This window comes from Trachurus japonicus, chromosome 6 (genome assembly GCF_045865225.1).
Source record: "Trachurus japonicus isolate A0001 chromosome 6, Traja_1.0".
Taxonomy (NCBI): domain Eukaryota; kingdom Metazoa; phylum Chordata; class Actinopteri; order Carangiformes; family Carangidae; genus Trachurus; species Trachurus japonicus.
Window position 1 is genome coordinate 18,255,624 of NC_140912.1, and position 20,354 is coordinate 18,275,977.

Genomic DNA, 20,354 nt, shown 5'->3' on the forward strand with positions numbered 1-20,354 from the left:
TACATTCTGAATATTTGATTGGCAGTGCACACAGTGTTTGGTTGGTTTCCTGGAGGCCAATACTGGGAAGTGTTGGCTGGCAGAGGAAGTCCTGTCCCCATGGTGACTCAGTGCCAAATGCTGTCATTCTTGCAAGACATTTTGGAGAGGACGTGCTACATGTGTATTCATATTTTCATTACAGTTTTTGTGTACTAGTCTGGTCTGACACTAAACTAGCGTCAGCTCACTATGGATTAATCCCTATTTAGATACACCTAAAGAGAGTAAAGAGCAAAGTCTACAACATCACTCCACTTCCTGTAATTTCTATCTTACAAGTGCAGACAATATGATCTCTAAGCAACAGTAATAATGTAACACTGTAATAAAGATAGAGGAAGATCTGCACACTGACCTCTACGTTGAGACTTAAAATATGTTTGAGGTGTGACTATTTATTTTCCACATACCTTTAATGTTGTCAGGCTGATTGGCTCAGTTACAATAAGTGTCAGCCTCTGCGTAGTGGAGCAAACCTGCAATCAAGTGATCAAAACTTACACATGTTCCAAAGAGTATTCAACACTACAAACACACAGATTGTATCATACAAGAAATAATCTTCTGAAGACACTATTATTATTATGAAGTGCATTTTACAAAATGTGAACTCCGGTCAATGTCTGAGAATACAGTAAGGTGGCCTTGGTTTTAGAGTAGAGATGCAATGTGTTGTGCTTTAGTCAGATTATTTTAAGTGCCTTTACAAACACAACAGTAAAATGTGTTTAGTTTATCGACACTGATGGGAAGCAGTGCAGACTGCCTTACACACACACACACACAGCTAAAACCAGCTCCTTGCATTACGGTAGAGTTCAACTCAAGGGTGGTTGATGGAAACTTATGGTTCTTGTTACAATTGAATGTACAGTATTTAGTATGGACTGATGGAAATTATTTATTTTGTTTCATAGCCCCCACCCTCTACCCCCCCCATTCCCCCGCCCCTTACATAGGAAACTATGACGAGTGTGGACAGACTTTATTTTTATCACCTCAGAAAATTCAAACTATCTTATAATTTCAGTCTATTATATCAATGACTCTTGTACTTAGGAGCATGGGAAATATCATTTTATTCATTTTTTTGTATTTGTGCATGTGTGACTGGAATATTCTGCTGTGCACCAATATGTTGTAAATAAAAAAAACCTTTTAAATTAAATAAAAAACAAAACAAAAAAACAACACACATTTATTGATCATTCCCTCGCTACAGTGTCTTACAACAGGGCAACACTTGTGTATAATCTTGAGTACAGCCAGACTGTCCTGCTCAACCATCCTCTCCATGACCCGCCCATTCGCCGCTGCTCCCTGAGCTTGGTCAGGTGTTGGTTGAACAGCGACGTAGGTTTTTGAAATTGGAAAATTGACTGGATTTTGTGTCCGGACAAACACCGTCGAGGCCATGCTCAGAAGGATACTTCAGATGGTAAGCTCCTGCGACGACAATGTCAACCGTGTCGCTTTTGTTTTGGTCAAACCGAGTCGTTTTCCTTGAGAGACACGGGGCCTATCCTTGTCTGTTTTCATGGTGGGGGAGCACGTTTTGACCCACCACGCGTCGCGGGTGGGCGGGGTTCTTGGTTTCAGCCAACGGTAGCTCCTTAACTGGGAAGACCCCCGCTCCCCCGTTAGATTGCAGCGTACATATCAAGCGCTCCCCTACGTTAGGGTTGACACAGTTAGCCACTCGATGCTAACTTCGGTTCGTTTGATTGATGCTACCCTTGGCAGGGATGTAGCAAGCTGGTGTCCGAGTACACGCATTTGTGAATAAATGAATTAACGTGTCCACATGTACAGAGTTGGCTGATTAGGTGGTGACTTATGTAGCAGAAGACCTTGGTCTCTGAAACGTTGTATTTTCGTTGTTTCCGTTAGCTAGCTGGGTTATAGCGGTTAGGTTAATTCATCGTCCAGTCATCTCATGCTAACGCTGACGTTAGCCTCAAATGAACGGTTGGGCAGTCTGTCTCAGCTGGCTCACCACGACGTGATAAAAAAAAACAAGTGTTTTAGTCAACCGGGCTCATGGTAATATTAATAACTACAAGGTCGTTTGAATAAATCATCCGCTTGACACTTCAGTTACAAGTGGGGAGTGAAAGAGGCTAGCTACTTAGTTAGCTTCTACCTAGCACTACATTTCCCATAGTGCACTGCGTTGCTGCCAGCTGCATCACAGTGTACACTTTGAAGTCTGGGCCTGGTAACAAGTAAAATCCATTTCGAAACGTTTTTGCATTCAGATTAGCCTAATGGATCTGATAGCAAACGTTTAGGAAAATACATCGGGAATAAATAATGATAAAAAAAAAAAAACATTAGTGAGAAGAATTGCTGCTTCGACGTCTTACGTCTTGACATAATCCTAGATCGACTAGTACAGTAGGTTTAGACATGAATTATTCACATCATGTAGTGAACAACACAGATATTGTCAGGGGCTCAGGAAACACTTGGATTTAAACAGATCTCATTTCTTACATAAAAACCTTGGGAGCCATTGATTTATTGCACACCTTGAAGTAACAGTTGAATCATTAATGGCCAAAAACCTCTTAGTGTTGTAGCCTATACCATATCATATGAATAATATACAGTTACTGTATCCTCCTCCTGGACCAACATTGACCTGTTTTTACAGTGCACATGTTCTAACAGGTTTTTAATGTGTTTTAAATATTGCCTAATGATTGGCAGGTCGATCATTTTAGGACAGTAAAATACATTCCTCAAAATAGTAATTTTCTCATTATTCATAGGACATGTGTAACCTAAAGTTAAAATGCTCTTTTTAGTTGGCTTGTTTTAGTAACATTTTAATTTGATATGAGTCACAGCTGGTTTATGTACGGTGTGTAGCAGGTCTGAGTGGGGTCATGGTTTATTCCATGATGTAAACGGTTCATCCTGTCTTGTAAAGTGGTGTTTGTCAACCCTCCAATAGGCTCTGAGATGCCTGGTTCAAAGTGCTAAAAGACCCCCTCCCACCACACACACACACACATACACATACTTTGACCTTGTTCATTCATGCGGACGATAACCAGCCCAAACAAACCCTTTTTGTGAATGGCTCACCAATGGCACATCCACCCTTCTGTTTGTGTTCAGGCCATTGGACTGAACTGTTTTCTAGTGACCATGTTCAAACCTTCCTCTGAGCTATGTAGACAGTTGTTTTTTCTACCTTGCAGTGCATGGGTGTGTTACTTAATATAACACGACAAACCGTGTCTAACAGCATGTCAGTAGGTTTGTTTACTAAAACTCTAGGAACTGTTTTCTACCTTGCAGTGCATGGGTGTGTTACTTAATATAACACGACAAACCGCGTCTAACAGCATGTCAGTAGGTTTGTTTACTAAAACTCTAGGAACTATAAATATATACACAACAAGTTAAATGAAATGTAACGGAGAGGCGAAATCAGGTCATGGACCCATAAAAGTTTGAAGGAAGTAAACATTCCTATCATAAAGTAAGTTGTAAAAAATAGTGAAAGATATGGCACAGCTGTAAATCATGTATCTCAAACTTTCTATCCTCAGTGTGGTGAGGGCAGACCAGAGGCCTGTGGATGCAGATGGGAAAGCATGCTGTACCTTTTAGCCTGGTGCTAAACCAGCTGCAGCTTTTTGCCTCCTGAAAAAAGGCACATAGGACATGTCACATTTGCCAGATGTTGCAAGAGGCTCTGAGACAGAGTGAAACAAGCTTGTGTGGTCGAACAATATCATGATTGAGGTTTTTGTCATGATAGTAGAATATAAAAGAAGAAGCTTCAGGAAAAACTTAAAGCACATGTATTCAGACAAACTGAAAGCAGTAATCTCCGTCAACTGCGCCATCATATAATTATTTTACTGTTCTTGAAATAGTTCAAGCGGGGGTGAATACTTTTTTAAGACAGTATATCAACCAAATGAACTTGTATCCATAGTGTTGTATTGTTATCATACAGCTGTCTTGAATAGACAGGCTTTCAAATGGAGCGCAGAGCAGGGCCACAGGTGAGAGCAAAGGTCTAAACAAGTCACACCCAGCATTGTGGTTTATGAGTTGTGTAATCCAGGACTTCGCCTCATCTCTGGGAAGTCCTGCTGTTCTCCCAAATTATATTTTGTTCACTTGATCCAATGTAAACCCAGGTGCAAGCACTGCAAACAAACAGCACACACATACTAAATACCGGAGTCAGTCTAATCTCTGGAATATAGCATGCACCTTAATTAGAGGAACCTTAAATTATCATTTTAGAAAACCATTAACTAAGCTCAAGTGATTTGGTCAAACATCTAAACTGTCTGAGTGTGTATTTATATACAGTATTGCATACATCCACAGACTAATCAAGGCTGTTTTCTACCCTCCAGACTCCTGGGAAGGGAGGCTCCCAGAATGCAGAGTCGGAGCAGCAGCCCAGCACAGACCTGAACCATGATCAGACGTCTGAGGTAACATGAACGTTTTTGTGTTGACAACTTTAACCATTTTCTGGTGATGAATTGACACCATCACCTGGTTTATTCTGCGTTTCTGTGTCCAGGGCTTCATCTGTCCTCAGTGCATGAAGTCTCACAACTCTGCAGAGGAGCTGTTCAAGCACTACGAGCTGTTCCATGATACCGGAGACCTCCCCGCTCATGTGGCCCCCACTCGGTGAGACAGATATTAAAGTTGCATACATTTTGAAATCGCCATGAGTCTCATCTCATCCTACTCCTGACATAATTGTTTGTGTGCTTATGTTAATGTGCCCTTGCCTCTTTTTAGGGAAGACCTTACAATGCTGCGGCAAGAGGTTCAGGACCTCCATGCTTCTCTGAAGGTAACGTTAAGTGTCTGAACTGTGGCTCTTGTAGGTAAATGGTCAGTTGATACACAAACTTGACTGTGTGTGTTTATGCTTTTAGGAGGAAAGATGGTTTTCTGGTGAGCTCAAAAAGGAATTAGATAAAGTCCAAGGACAACTGAAGCAAGTAATTCCTTCAAGATATTTAACATGATTATGAATATAAATGTGTGTCTGTGGATAAAACTGCTTGATAAAACATGGTGGCGATGCTTAATCTTACTGTACCCCATCTTTGTCTTTATCTTTGGTTTTCACAGAACGATGGACCGATAGCCTCAGAGGACACAGGTCGGTGACATTATATTAAACGATTCTCGTGACAAAGATGTAAAATAGTTTGTCACTAATATGTGGTGCTTTTCTTTTACAGCCCTTGAAAGGAAATTGAACGAAGCAGAGACAGAAAAGTTCAACATCAAGCAGATGAAAGACCTGTTTGAGCAGAAGGCTGCCCAGCTGGCCACAGAGATAGTAGGTTAGTGATGGGCAGGACACTGAAGGAAGTTCTCCTTGGCTAGACTCAAGTCCATGCTTTGTGTTTGATCCAATTAGTCTGGATACATTCGAAGACAAGTGAGATATACGTCTGGTTGAATATTAATATATTTTAAATTGTTGAATCCAACAGACTTAAAGTCCCGCTACGATGAGGAGAAGAGCCTGAGGGAGGCTGCTGACCAGAGGCTAGCCAAAGTGACCGAACAACTGCAGAACGAAAAGCAGGAGAATGAGAGACTTCAGACTGAACTGGTACAACACACGCTCTGTTGGTTTTTATTCTCTTCTCACAAGGTTTTAGCGACAGACTTTGTAGCTCGATCCATGAATGTTGTGCTTTAGAGTTGAACAGAATAACACCGAGCCAACACCATGAAATCAGCTTGACTGCGAGCTGTTGTGAAAAATCGTCACAGCTCCCATTCAGGCGATGCTCTCATCGCTGTTAAAGAAAAACCTAAACACAACTTAACCAGAAGAATTTTTTATCAAAAGAGCTAAAATATACTGTAAACTGGAGCTGTGTGGTTGCATTTAGTCGGTACACTGACCTTTTACCTAGTCTGAAATGTAGCTTTAAAAAAAAAAAAGGTAGCACACAAAATATAAGCTTCATGCTGAAACTGTAAACAGAGACAGCACCCCCAGTTCCACTTGATGCCTCGTGTTTTACTCTATATTAAAGTACATTGAATCGAGGCTTCTTTATATACCCGAGCCACCGTTTCCAAGGGCAATAAAGTTTTGATTTAGCTTAATACCAAAACCTCTGGTCTTTTGATCAACTTTGTGCCACCTGGTCACTGTGTCCCTGAAACAGTGCCTCTGCTCTGCCCCCTAGCTGCAGCGACCAGGAGTGGAGGACGTGGAGGTCCTGCAGAAGGAGCTGGTGCAGGTGCAGACACTGATGGATCAAATGACGCGTGAGAGGGAGGAGGAGTCCGAAAGCCTCAAGAACCACTACGAGCAACTGCAGGCTAATTATACTACCTCAGAGGTGAGGAGGGTAAATTACCTCATGCCTTGAAGGTCAAATGTTATTTCTGTTGATTCTTACTATTATATTGTCCCAGTGTGTTGTGATATAAGCTGCCACCTCCCGCCCTAAACTTTTACTTTTCACAAACAAATATATATTCACACTTATTCCTAAAGTTCACCTAATCATTTACAACATTACAGTGCTGAAGTGAAATCTAGTTGAGTTTACTTCTAATGTTTCCCCACTTCCATTTCACCCTTCTTGTACAGAGGACACACTTTTTTTTGAAAAGAAAAAGATCTTTAAATTCTGATTCAGAAGTAGCTGTTTGAGATTCTTATTAACTAATTAATGTGTGATAAATAATTCAGCTTGATATCCTGCAGTTTTGATCCCAGAATGAGAGAAGTATTTATAGGGCTCTGTGGGGCAGCTGCAGGCCCTGTACGTCTCTGCACAGCTTCACAGATTTATACATTTTGAAACCACATCGTGAACATGTTTAAAAAACTGTCTGGTTTTTGATTACACTACAGCTCCCAGTTATGATGAACAGGTGGCTTTGGTACAGTCCTCAAGTTTTTGTGAGACAGTTGCTGCATTTAATTGAGTATTAAGTTTCCCAGTGTAAGATTTCTGCAGTCAGGAGCCAGTGTTCAGGTCTGCCAGCAAAAGCCGGACCTGCCAAAAACACTGCATCTGTTTGCATCGTCTCGTCTGTTTGATGCTATCATATTAGGGCGTCGCAGTGACTTGTGGTGAAAATGTGATAATGTACTTTCTCAGCCCAGCAGCTCTGTGTTAGAGACACACCTCTTGCTGGAGTTATGGTGACTTACCAGTTTCCATGTCTCTCTTCCCCCCCCTTCTTCCTCTGCTTCTCACATAATGTACCTCCAACACTTACTCTTTCTTCAAGATTCGTAAACTGGAGGTAAAACACGCCGTTTCAAGTTGGCCCCAATTTTTTTTTTTTTTTTTTTGAGTTACTGAGTTTGAGCTTTTTGAGTTTCATCTTTCAAATTTTCAGCTTGAGTTTTTTTTTTTCCTTTTTAAATCGTGTTATACGTCATTATGTTTTCATTGGGTTTTGTGTGACTAAAGCCTGATTGTGACTACCTCATATTGATTTGTTTCATTAATTTCTTTCTACTATGTGAGTCCTTCACAGTGCTGTCTCCATTACTTGATCCATTGACGACTTCCTTACAAAAAGAGTCTAATGTTCTCGTCTGTTGTTTTCCAGCTGACCATATCCCAACTAAAAGCAGAGCTGGAGAAGGGTCCGCAGGAAGCAGCTGTCTACACCCAACAGATCCACGAGCTGCAGAGCAATCTGAATAATTTGCAGCAGCAAAGCCAGGTACACACACACACACACAGATTGCCATGCTCTAATTATTATAATTATAATCAGTTATAATTACTTCAGGCACAAACATGTCTGCTGTGACTCCTGTTACACAAAATACAGCAGAAGATTATGCAGGATTTACTTTAACTTTAGAAATGTTAACACACGTTGCCGGCCGTCTCAAAGAACAGAGCAGCTCACTTTCTGTCAACTTCCCTCTGTTGCTCAGTATCAGACCCCACCACAGTGTCCTGCTGTCACCAAACTTGTACATAGGAATCACCCACAGCTCTATAATTAAACCCACAGGGGGGTCTCGGCCATGCCAGCTCCATTTCTTTGGGTGAAATTCAAACACAGGTAACAGCGTTAGCACAATATGAACTGAGGCAGAGGATTCTCGCCAGAAGTTAAATCCCGTCTCATCGGGAACGTCAAAGTCCTCGCAGTCCTCATGTGTTGAGGCTACAGTCCTCACTGCAGGTGGCCCCGGTTCGAATCCCGCATCGAGCAGCCCTTTCTTGCATGTCATTTCCCCCCCTCTCTGCCTCCCCGTTTCCTGTCTCTCTCTCAACTGTGCTTTCAATTAAAAGGCGAAAAAGCCCCCAAAAATATATAGTGTGTGTATATATATATATAAAAAAGTCCTTGCAGCTAAGTTGTTTCCGAGGGAAAGAAGGGAATTAGAGAGCTGGATGTCCAGGATGAAGCCCTCTCCCCCCTCGCTTCTCCTGACAACAGCATTTCTTGAAACCTGATGAAAACACTTGTCTCATAAGTTTAGACAGAGGTGATGGAGCGTACAGTGAGAAACACAGGATCAGGACTAAGAGCAGACAGGTGAACAACCAGCGCTCTGTAACTCCAGGATTAAAGAGTTTGCAGCAGAAAGGTGAGACGGTGACACTAAAGAAGCACGACAACGCCTGGAAAAGTAGAGGCGTCAACAAAAGTGACAGAGTAGAAACTATCTGGAGTAGGTTGTAAATGTTAACCAGCTGTTGTGGTGGCCTGCAAAGGTTTATTGGACGTCTGTGAAGTCCAGGTGCCCTGTCACACTCCCTACTTAGCAGCACACTCCACTATTAACAACATTTTGTTCTTTATCACCTTGTTGCCAAGTTTACTGGCAGAGCTCACGACAGGGCAAGTGCTGTACACAACACACAGTTTTCCGAGCCCCCTTGTCGTTAAACCTTCCTCTAGAAATGCCATACCTCTCTTTCCTCCTGACTCTTAACAGGCGACTGTTCTTTTCCATAGCTTACATCACATGAGGTGTGAATGTTTGTGGCGTGTTGCAGCTCCTATCATGCTGACTCTTTTAATTTAGAAAAGCCAAGTAGTTCAACTGATCTAAAAGAGTCTGTGTAAAGAGAAACTTTTGTTTAATTTCACTGTATTGTTTGTCTGTTGAGGGACAAATCTCTCACCCCGATAAATAATTAACACCTCTGGACAACCAATGCTCATCTGACCGTCCATTTGCTCTTGTCATTTCTCTATTTTCATAGAGCCTGTCTGAAAAGCTGGCACGTAAAGAGAAGGAGTATCAGGAACTGGAGGAGTGTCTGGGAGCTGAGAAATCTGCAAAAAAGGGAGTGCAAGGCAGCCTGAGGGAGAGAGAGCAGGAGGTCCACGAGCTCCAGGCTCGTGCCACAGGGGCTGAGGCGTCCCTGCAGAAGACCCAGGCCGAGCTCGGGGAGAGAAGTGAGGAGGTGGCGAAGCTGAAGCATGAGATTGGCGAACTGGAGGTGAAGCATGCAGAGCTGAAAGTTGAGAGGAAACAGCTGGAACAGCAAAGGGAAGAAAAAGAGAGCCATGGTGCTCAGCAGCAGACGGAGATCAGTCAGGTGAGTAAGACTGTCAAAGGAAAAACACAGAGACAAATCCACGCCGTACAAATGATATGTAAAATGTTTTGATATTTGTTTTAAAGTCTGAGTTGAAGTTGCTGAACTCAGTTCAACATGATTTCCAGTGCATTGCCAAACAGAATCAGTCAAATGTAGACAAGAACAAACCTTTGGTGTTTTCCCCAAAGCCACAAACTGCAGCCACTGACCCTGCTCAGTATGTTTCAAAGCCCAGAAGTTTTTCACCTATGGAAAAAATCTGAGAACACAAAGGCAAGGGCTCTTTCAGACTAGTTTATGCAGTTGCATAAAATCAGTTTCAGCAGAATTTTTTTTTAAAAATGCGCAGATGTTGTACAGTTATGCTAATTAATGTAAGAATACTGTGACGTTTTGAATCTGCTGCTCTCCATCTTCATCATCACCCCTCTCTCTCTTTGCTCTTCCTAGCTGCACGCCAAACTGCTGGAGGCAGAAAGGCAGCTGGGCGAAGTGCAAGGTCGTCTGAAAGAACAGAGGCAGCTGTCTGGGGAGAAACTGAAAGACCGTGAGCAGCAAGCAGCCGACCTGCAGCTCAAACTCTCCCGTGCAGAAGAGCAGGTAAGCATCAGATTAAATTTTAATGATCGCTGCAGAGAAAAAATGAATTAATGCAATGAAACAGGAAGAACATCTGATGTTCAGGTGTGCCCGAATGTGATCTAATGATAAAATGCACACTGTAAGGTACTTGCATTGCATTGTATTACAATGTAATCTAGGTTCGTTTACAGAATGTGTGTGTGGTTTTTATTTTCAGTTGAAAGAGAGTGGCGGTAAGAGCACAGACCTGCAGCACCAGCTGGAGAAAGCCAAGCAGCAGCACCAGGAGCTGCAGGCGCTGCAGCAGAACACCAATGGCAAACTCCGTGAGGCACAGGTACTGTTCATCGGAAAAACCCTCTCATCTGAGGCATTGATAAAAATAAGTGGTAGCATGAAGCTTAGAGCAGCTAGCTGGTCCAGCCAGTCATAAAACCACCAAGAGTTTTACTAAGAATAATGGGTGACATAGTCTGATGCAAAGGCATTTAGCACCTTCTTCTGTGTGTCGGTGCATCAGAAGATAGAAGCCGGTACAGCATGCCGGCGTTGACAGTACACATAACTAAAACTACCTGCCAAAGCACCTGCTGTAACTTTTCTCCTGTGTTGGCTTGTCTTCATGTTGTAGAACGACCTGGAGCAGGTGTTGCGTCAGATTGGGGATAAGGACCAGAAGATCCAGAACCTGGAGGCTCTTCTGCAGAAGAGTAAAGACATTGTGAGCCAGCTGGAAGCCGAGAGGGAGGACCTGTGTGCCAAGATCCAGGCTGGCGAGGGAGAGACAGCGGTTCTTAATCAGCTAAAAGAGAAAAACCACGCACTACAAGAGCAGGTGGATGAAAACATGACATGGGACTCACACAACTCAGTATTTACTGTCACAAATAATCAAACAACAACACCATATAGAGAGACCCCCAGTAATCACACAGTATAATCTGTCATTGACTTACACCCTGTCTCTAAATGTGAATCTTAAAGGTGACACAGTTGACTGACAAGCTGAAGAACCAATCAGAAAGCAACAAGCAAGCCCAGGACAACCTACACGAGCAGGTCCAGGAGCAGAAGACTCTGCTGCGTTCGGCGCAGGACCGCGCCCACACCCTAGAGACCTCAGCCACCGAGCTCACTGCCCAGCTCGCAGACAGCAAGGAGAAAGTGTCTCAGCTGGACTCTCAGGTGAGTCTCCACATGTCTGTGTAAAACGTAGTGGTGTCATTGATAATGTTTTATAAACTTTATAAAATCTGAACTTAACAGGTGATCTAAAGTCCAATTTATTTATTTTATTGATTATGGGAATAATAACGGTTTTTGTTGGACTGTTTTCCTGCAGCTGAAGGCAAAGACAGAGATGTTGCTCTCTGCAGAGGCAGCCAAAGCTGCACAGAAGGCCAACCTGGAGAATAACCTGGAGACTGCTCAGCACGCACTGCAGGACAAGCAGCAGGTGAACTTTCTCCATGTGCAACTAATGAGCACCTCAGACTCCTGTGTGATGTACTGCACCTCGCACACGCCTCACACCTTCACTTCTCTGTGCTGTGCTGTCGTCCTGTGTAGGAACTGAATAAAGTTCAGAAGAAGATGGAGGAGAAGGCCCAGAGGCTCAAAGAGAGACAGGAGCAGTGCACACAGCTAGAAACTGGCCTGAAAGAATGCAAGGACAAACTACTGGCCTCAGAGCAGCGTGTGGAGCAGCTGGAGGGGCTCAATAAGGTTTGAAGTGAATCGTTATAGAACGTGTCTGATATGAGACTCAGAATGTGCCATATGCCTTGTTGCCATTTTTATGTTTGTTTTGAAATTCCTCTTGTTTGTAATGGCTGAAACTGAATCTGATGTTTTGTATTGACAGAAACTGGAGTCTCAGGTTGTGGAGCTGCAGGCCACACGAGATCAGGTGCAGCAGGAAGTACAGAAGCTGCAGAAGGAAGGATCAGAGGTTAAGCGAAAAGCTAAGGACCTGCAGCGCTCACTGGACACAGAGAAAGCAGGGTGAGAGAGGGTGTTCTAGTGCACTGGTTTTGATGAGTTTGGGATTAATATATTCAAGCATTTTTTGTTTGTTCTATTTTAATAAATTATTCCAAATGTGTCATATATCTTGTTTCACTGTTAAGGGCTGCAACACTACAAGAGGAGTTGAAGAAAAAGGCAGCGGCTTTGAGTGACAGCCAGCAGCAGCTGGAGTGCAGTGAGCAGGATAAAGCTGCTCTGAAGGTGAATCTGGACAAGGTGACCCAGGAGGGAAAGACTCAGCATGCGGAGCTGGACAAGAAAGTGCAGAGTCTGGCAGCAGACCTACAAAGGGCCCAACAGGAGAAAGAGGCTCAAAGGAAGGAGCTTGTCTCTGCTCAGGAGAGCCTAGGGAAGGCTAATAAAGCACTGAAAGACAGTCAGAGTCAGCTGGATGGAGAAAGGAAGAGCCACAAGTCAGCAATGGAGGAGAAGGTCGGTTCAGTAATCTGCAGATGCTGGCAAACTATTAAGACAAATTTAATATTGTTGTTTGTACATTTTTCCTGCAACTAAGAGTGTCAGAGAGACACTTATAGAGCATCAGGACATTCACAACATTAATCTGTCTCAATCCTCAGGAAAAGTCCAATGAGAAGGCCCGGCAGGAGCTTCTGAAGAATAATGAGACCATCACCAAGGCAGTGAAAGAATCTAAAGGGCAACTGGAGCAGATGAGAGAGGTAAACGTGTGAAAAGAAGGTAGATCGAACATTTTGTTTTGAACCTAACAGCTTAAGGACTGTTGTATGTCTATACATTTTCAGGCAGAGAAAACGCTGAAAAAGCAGCTTACATCATTAGATCAGCAGCAGTCGAAGACTCAGGAGGCACTGAAAGTAAAGGAGAATGAGCTGGAGAAAGTGCGGGCACAACTGAAGACAGCCCAGGGGTCCTTTGAAGAGGAGATGAAGAAACTGAAGGACCAAGTGACAAAGTTACAGGAAGTTAATGTCAAGAAGGTAACAAGCCTTTTATTTACTGTGGACAGTTGTTAACATATGAAACCACAGGTCCTTTGTCCGGTCTCATGTGATCTTATTTCATCTATTGTCAGATACACGGCTTCTTTCTACTTTTTGTTGCTCTTGCTGTCCTATATATTTCCAGCTCAAGTCTGCACTTTCTTTGTTTAGCCGCTGCAGTACCAAATCAAATCAAATCAAATCAAACTTTATTTATAAGGCACTTTTCATACATTCAAAAACAAAGCACAAAATGCTTTACATGTTTAAAAGCACAAAACAAAACAAAACATACCTAACCACACAGATACTGTGCCTGACCTTTTGAAATGGCTTTTACTGACATCATTTTCCATGCGTTTGTTGTAAAGGAAGTTATGTAATGATTATCTGTGGATAAGTTAATGAATGTGTGTGTTAAACTCTTATCTTCAGGCAGAGGAGGAAAGTAAACTGAAGACCCAGGTGGCAGAGCTCGGCCAGGAGTTGACCTCTGAAAAGAGCCGGACAGCAGAGCTGCAGAAGACTTTGGCGCAAAGTCAGGAAAGTCTCAATAAGCTTCAGTCTGACTTCTACGGCAAAGAATCAGAGGTTTCTGCCCTGCGTCAGGACCTCAAGGTACGTTGATGCATGAAGAGATGGAGCTAGAGAGAGGTAATAGCTTGATGAAAGGAGCCTGCAAAATGTTAAATTTACAAACATCCATTTATAATTCTTTTATGCAGCTTGCACAAGGTCACTTCAGGTTTTACTCATGTCTCTTCTAACCCTCTTAAAAAAACTGACTTCCAACCTTTTTCTGACTGTAGGCATCTGAGGAGAAGCTGCGCGGAGCCCAGGAGGAGCTGGCTGCTAACCGAACCCACCAGACCGGTTTAGAAGCTCAGATCCAGGAGCTGAAGACGGGCCGCAGCTCATTGGAGCAGGAGCTCGCCAAGCAGGGCCAGAAGCTGCAGCAGCAGGAACAAACACTGAAGGAGCTGCAGAAGCAACAGGTCAGCCAAATGGATTAACACACATTTGCACTTGACTTAATGTGATGGGGTTAATGTTTTCTAAATGGTTCCTGCTCTCCCAGAATCATGTGAAAGAGGAGCTGGAGAAGGAGAAGAGCAAAGTGGAGGAGCTGAACAAAGCCAAGACGACCGTGGAAAGAAATAACAGCAAATTAACTTCTGAGTTAAAAGCACTTACAGAGAAGAGTGAGAAGGTCAGTTAATTGTTTCTTTTCATTTAAGGGAGCGGGAAACGGAGACTTAATGAACTCCAAACTAAAATCCTTAAGAGTGTCTGCGTGAATGTAGACAATGGTCACCATTTTATGTCTCACACTGACATGGCCTGCTTCCCATGCTCGTGTCTTACATAAACAGCTTAACTCAGGGTGACTGCAGGTCACCAGGGCCACATTCTTCTAAGGTGTAACTGAGCATGCTTGAGTTGGCAATTTGACATAGGCTTGGATTTCTTGGGTCTTCAAAGCTGTCTTCAAATTGATCTGAAGCTGTTGTCAGAGCAATCACCTCCCGATTTCAAAACCCGCTCAAGCTGTTTAAAATCCGAAATCTCGTTTTCATATGCGAGACACGTCCTTAACAAAATATGCGCTCACTTTGTCGGTTGCTTTTCAGGAGCTGGGTGAGTTGCGGGAGGCCAAACAGCTGTTGATCCAGCAGAAACTGGAGTTACAGGGTCAGGTGGAGGCGGGCAAAGGTGCCCTGGAGAAAGAGCAGAAAGAGCACCAGGCCACCAGGGACAGCAGGAGCCAGAGAGAGGAGCAGCTCCTCGCCCAAACCAAAGAAGCCCGGGATCAGCTGGTAGACTCACCCACCAAATGCAGTTTTAATTCGGCAGATGAGATGTCATTCCTTCCCCTCTCCTCAATCTTTTTTCGTGTTTTGTACAATGTGTCTTTCCAAAGGCGGCAGAGAAGCGCGGCAGAGAGGAGCAGGTGAAGCTTAAAGAGGAGGCAGAAGCCAAGTTGGGTGTGCAGGTGACGGCTCTGAATGAAAACGTAGCCACGCTGAAGAGAGAGTGGCAGGGAAGCCAGCGGAGAGTAGGTGAACTGGAAAAGCAGACGGACGAGCTGAGAGGAGAGATCGCTGTGCTGGAGGCCACCGTCCAGAACAACCAGGACGAGAGACGGGCTCTTCTGGAAAGGTGCGTTGAGACGTTTCTTTGTTTGAAAACACGTCATCTTGCAGGTTACAACTCTTATACATCGAGTCTAATTAGATTCTTGAATGGGCTCGACTGACCTCAAATCAGCTCTGTGTACATGTGCGATGTGGAGGGTCCCAGTCACATTATGGAAATGATCCACAGTCGCCTAGATTTTATGTTGAGCTTTAGAGGAATGAGGTTTTACAGTGTATGTAATAAATTACTTCAAAACAAGCACCTGCCCTCAGTTCCAAGAAAAGAAATATTATAGCTGTGTTACAGTGTATATAAATACTGGTTAGCACATTGATCAAAAGCTTGTGTGTCATAAGTCTAAGTCGACAGCATAACCTTATCATCCTGAGCTTTTGGCTTCAGGGAAGTTTTACTTGCATCTCGCAGACAATTTTGAATTCTCTCATTTTCAATTCTTAATTTTTAAAGAACTTCATTTCCTTGGGCATAACATGATAATTAAATGTCAAATGCATCATATATTAGTCCTATCACGGCTGTTCCATGTACCGAAGATAGAAAAAGAGCAGAACACGATGGTCTGACTGCATAAATGAGTCTGAATATGCGTCAGCAAGTTCTTCTTTCCACATTTGCTTCAGCTAAATCCTGCTGTTATACTGAGGATAAAGGGAATACAGGCATTTTTTTTTATTTTTATCTGCAATAAATGCAAACCATGAGATTTTATTTAAATGTATGTATAATTCAGAAGTCAGATAGCCTGCAGAAATTCAGGGGGAGAAACGCTGCATTGAATGAAGCCTGTTGTTTATGTTAAAAGCACCACATTCACACTGAACAGCTCTGCTGAATACCTAGAGGACATCATCATCATCATCATCATCATAATCATCATCACTCCCCAAAGCACTTTACTGCTGAACATATTAATTAACAATCCTCCTCTGCAGCCAGCGAAGTAACTGTGGTAGGAAACTCTCCTGGGCCACCAATTAAGATGAGCACACACACACACACACACACAAATGATCTGTGCTCTGTTGCTGTGTTTCAGGTGTGTGAAGGGCGAGGGTGAGATAGAGAAACTGCAGGCCAAGGTGGTGGAGCTGAGGAGGAAGCTGGACGACACGACAGCAGCCATGCAGGAGCTGGGCAGAGAGAACCAGTCGCTCCAGGTCAGTGGCAGAACCAGGACCTGTTGTATAAGAAAAGAGACATTCTGGTGCAAACACGTCTGACCCAGATGCACCGTTGCCAATAGTTTGTACACAATTGTATGATGAAGAAGTGCATAAATTCATTAAAAAAATCAGTTGAAATATGTTGGAAAAAAAGTTAAAAAGGAAAAATATGGAGATAAAACGTTTCTGCCCAACAGCAATCTCCAATAGCCTACTTATTGAATTAATTTGTTAAAAGACAATACTTTTTTTTTTTTTTACTAAAACTTGACTAAAACTAGACTAAAACCTTTTTGAGTTTTCGTCGACTAAAACTTGACTAAAACTATCACATAGAGAAATGACTAAAATTGACCATGACTAATAAACATTTTAGTCCAAAAGACTGAAACTAAGACTAAATCTAAAATGCCTGCCAATAACAACAAAGAATTGGTTATATGTTTTGTGTTGGTGATTTAAGATCAAGCAGTCACAGAGCCTAACCAGGAAGTGGGCCGAGGATCACGAGGTGCAGAACTGCATGGCCTGTGGGAAAGGCTTTTCCGTCACTGTCAGGAAGGTACGTAGGATTTTTTATTTTGTTTGTTTTTAAAACTAACAGGCCATAATATCTCATTTATTGAGCGTCTGCCTTGTATCTCTCTCCTGTGAATATCCAGCACCACTGCAGACATTGTGGAAACATTTTCTGCGCCGAGTGTTCGTCGAGGAACGCCCTCACGCCGTCCTCGAAAAAGCCAGTACGGGTGTGCGAGACGTGCTTCGAGGAGCTCCAAGGCTGATGTCCCTCTCATCCCTTTACCTTTCCTCACCCACCCTGACCCCCCCCACCCCCCACCCCCGACCCTCTATTCCCAGACCACACTCTTCTCTCCTTCCCCTTTTCCTACTCCAGCAGGCAGAAGGCGGTGTGTCTTTGTCATATTTAATGTGCACTATAAAGGACAGACCCTGTGCGAAGACTCCCACCTGCATGCGACGTGTGGCTCTGGCGTGGAGGGAAATAACTTGAAGAGACACCAGCAGGGCCACGTGGCGGGATGGGGGTGGGAACTGGTTGGGATTGTCTGTATCTGTTTCTGTGCCTTTGCTACTCCTGTGGACTGCCAGAGAGTGGAGACAGGGAGAACTAAAACACCATCCATCTCTCTTTTTCAGTTCATGTTCACATCTCCATCATCGTTTGGCATCATTAGCAAATTGCAAGGCGGCTGCTCTTTGTGTGTTGTGACGTCTGTTGTCAGGAGGCGTGAGGACGGTCTGACACTGCAGGCGTGAATGGGAAATATAAGTAAATATTGTAATAGTGACGTTGAAAATCGCTGCTGCCCTACAAAGGTAAATGCAGGTAACTATTTTATCCAAAAAATATCTGTAAATGCCCAGTGTAATATATTTTCTGTGTATAACTCGATATATACATAAATTAGATCATTGACGAAAAACTCACAAAGCTGAATTAAATTGTCATTTTTATAGCAAGAAACTTCAATAATTACAAAAATATTTTTGTAAAACTTTCCGATTTAACGGATAGACTGTATTTAATGTGTGTAATGCTGATTTTTACTTTTGAACGCAAACTTGTTTCTCAAATAGTTTTTGAACCATCAGCCTTAAAACAAGGCTACCAAAATCTGTTAGTTTATCAGCTGTTTTAATTTGATGTGTGAGGAGACGGTTTGATATATAGTATATGCATCATGTTGTGTGAAGTCACATGGGTAAAGTGCACTAGAGCAGTTTTATTGACACTTGTGTTTTAGAGGTAAACAGTTAAAGGGAAGTCATTACAGCTTGGAGTTTTTTTTTTCCAATATGAATTTTAAACTGTAACAACAAAATCAGTCAGTTCATCAGTCAGTTGATGCACAATTCATTTCTTTTCTGCACACAACTTGACATTGAATCAGTTACTGCATGTTTCCTTTGTGTGGCAGCGTGTTTGTGAAATTCATCGAAATCAATGTGTTCAGCCTATTTCATGACCAAAGAATGTCTGCAGCAGGAATCCAGGCCAGATGAAAGCCCTGAGTTTGTTTTCATATTTCAGTATTTTCTTCTTTCTAAGTGTCTATTTGAGTTTTAAATCACAGGGTCTGACATTTTTTTTTATCTTGAACACGGCGGCATGTGGACGATCTGACAGTTTGTTTTATAAAATGTGCACTCTTTGTTTCGCTGTGCCACATTTCTCTTTTGTGTGTTAATTTCTACAAATTGTGGTGCTTTCTGCAGACTGGCGATGCAGTCATCGAAGGTGCCTGCATGTTTTATTTTTTTGATGTTTTTTTTTTTTTCTCCTGCTGCTTGTCTCATCTACAACAACAACAACAACTGACTACTGCTCAAGCTGTGTGTGTGCGCGCGTGAGTGTTTGAGGACGTGTGTGAGGGAGTGCTCTGCTTTGAAGCAATAACTGTGGCTGTGTGTGATGTTGCTGTAACAAGTATGGGTGTTGTAGTGTCTAGGCCTGCTGTGCGAATGTTGTGCCGCTCAGAACCTCGCGTCGTCTGGGGATTTCGGTGCTGCTTTCAGGTGCAGCGTTTACTGTCCAGCCCGCCTGCAGCTGAGAACACTGTAAGAGTTCATTCCTGCTTTGTTTAATTTATGATTGTCGACAGATATTGGTAAGATCCTTTTTTTTTGTGCAATTGTCTTCAGACTGGAGCAGGTGATAACACTGTAAGCCAGGTGATGATTCAGGCTTTTTCACGCTCGTTTCAGACGTGGGCTTACCAAATTAGCGCTCTATGCTTGTATTCCTATTCCAAAAGAATGTCCATCTCAGTTGCAAAACTCTCAAAAACGGCTGTCTTCTTTTTGTGTTGCATTGGTTTTGTTATGTCTACCTCAGATTGGCACAGGAAAAGCACTATTTCTAAACTTTAGATGTCACAAATGTTGTATCATTGCTCGCATTTGATCAAGAATTTGTGATCTATCAAGTTGTACAGTCCCTGAAACCCAGAGAGATGATTTGCACCTTATTGTATTCTGGGCTCGTCCATATGAGAACCTAGCCACAAACGTAGGACCACCAACTTTATACAGGCTTCAGCATTTCTAGCCCCCGACGTACTAAACTGCTCATTAATATGAAGTCTGTCATAATTACCTTTGTAAATGTTTGTAATGAAAGAGAAAAAGGAAATATATAACACTTGTGGATGTAGAAACATGACAACAGTGAAACTGTGTGTGGATTCATCAGTGTCTTACTCATTTTTACAAAATGGCACCACAGACTTGTACACACTGAATTTGTGGCTTGCTTTCGTGTTGCTCAGTTATCATGCATGATGACCTAACTGGCCTGTGGCTCACACGTTTTCTCCATATTTAGAGTCATATCTGGTGGTCGTGAAGGTGTGCCTTAGGCCGACGTCTGTGTGTGGCACTGATCACTGTCAGCAGTGACGTGCACCGTGTATTACCAGAGTCAGTGTGGCTTCAGTTCACCTGAGGGACAAGAGAATAATGTAATTTATGTTCACATGCACCCTTTTGATTTTCTAATTCATCATCATGACGAACCTAAATAAAATCGACAGTATGTTTCTATTTTTCTGTGTGTGTGATGTTTTTGTTGACATTTCTCCCACAAGCCATTTGAAGTTTGGCAGTTCAAGAAATGAATAATCAGTAAATTAGCTGTATCTCTTTGGATCTTTGATTTAATCTGTTAATACAAATCAATCACACCTTTTAGATGTTATTTTTTAAGGGGACCTCTTGTCCATGCTGCCCTTGAAATTGAGAAAACAGCTAACTACATGCAAACAATGCTCATGTGATGAATTCAAATGAATGTAATTTAACTTGACCATGAATATCTCCTCTTCTACTCTTCT

General features: G+C 42.7%; 1 protein-coding gene across 2 annotated transcripts; it reads left to right on the top strand.

Annotated features, from left to right (window-relative positions):
- The first annotated feature begins 1,289 nt into the window (after positions 1–1,289).
- On the top strand, positions 1,290–20,062 carry eea1 (early endosome antigen 1). Of its 2 annotated transcripts, XM_085779568.1 has the most exons (30): positions 1,290–1,480; positions 4,431–4,511; positions 4,604–4,716; positions 4,831–4,885; positions 4,971–5,036; positions 5,170–5,200; positions 5,283–5,387; positions 5,541–5,662; positions 6,252–6,407; positions 7,312–7,326; positions 7,639–7,755; positions 9,261–9,599; positions 10,053–10,202; positions 10,402–10,521; positions 10,816–11,019; positions 11,169–11,369; positions 11,527–11,640; positions 11,754–11,909; positions 12,049–12,188; positions 12,314–12,644; positions 12,791–12,892; positions 12,977–13,171; positions 13,610–13,792; positions 13,984–14,169; positions 14,253–14,384; positions 14,806–14,991; positions 15,096–15,334; positions 16,371–16,491; positions 16,961–17,059; positions 17,160–20,062. In XM_085779568.1, exons 1-30 carry the CDS (start codon positions 1,457–1,459, stop codon positions 17,280–17,282), a joined length of 4,206 nt encoding a protein of 1,401 aa, XP_085635694.1. In that variant the 5' UTR covers positions 1,290–1,456; the 3' UTR covers positions 17,283–20,062. The 2 variants fall into 2 exon arrangements, with proteins under 2 accessions (XP_085635694.1, XP_085635695.1); XM_085779569.1 differs by lacking the exon at positions 7,312–7,326.
- Positions 20,063–20,354: the final 292 nt, after the last annotated feature.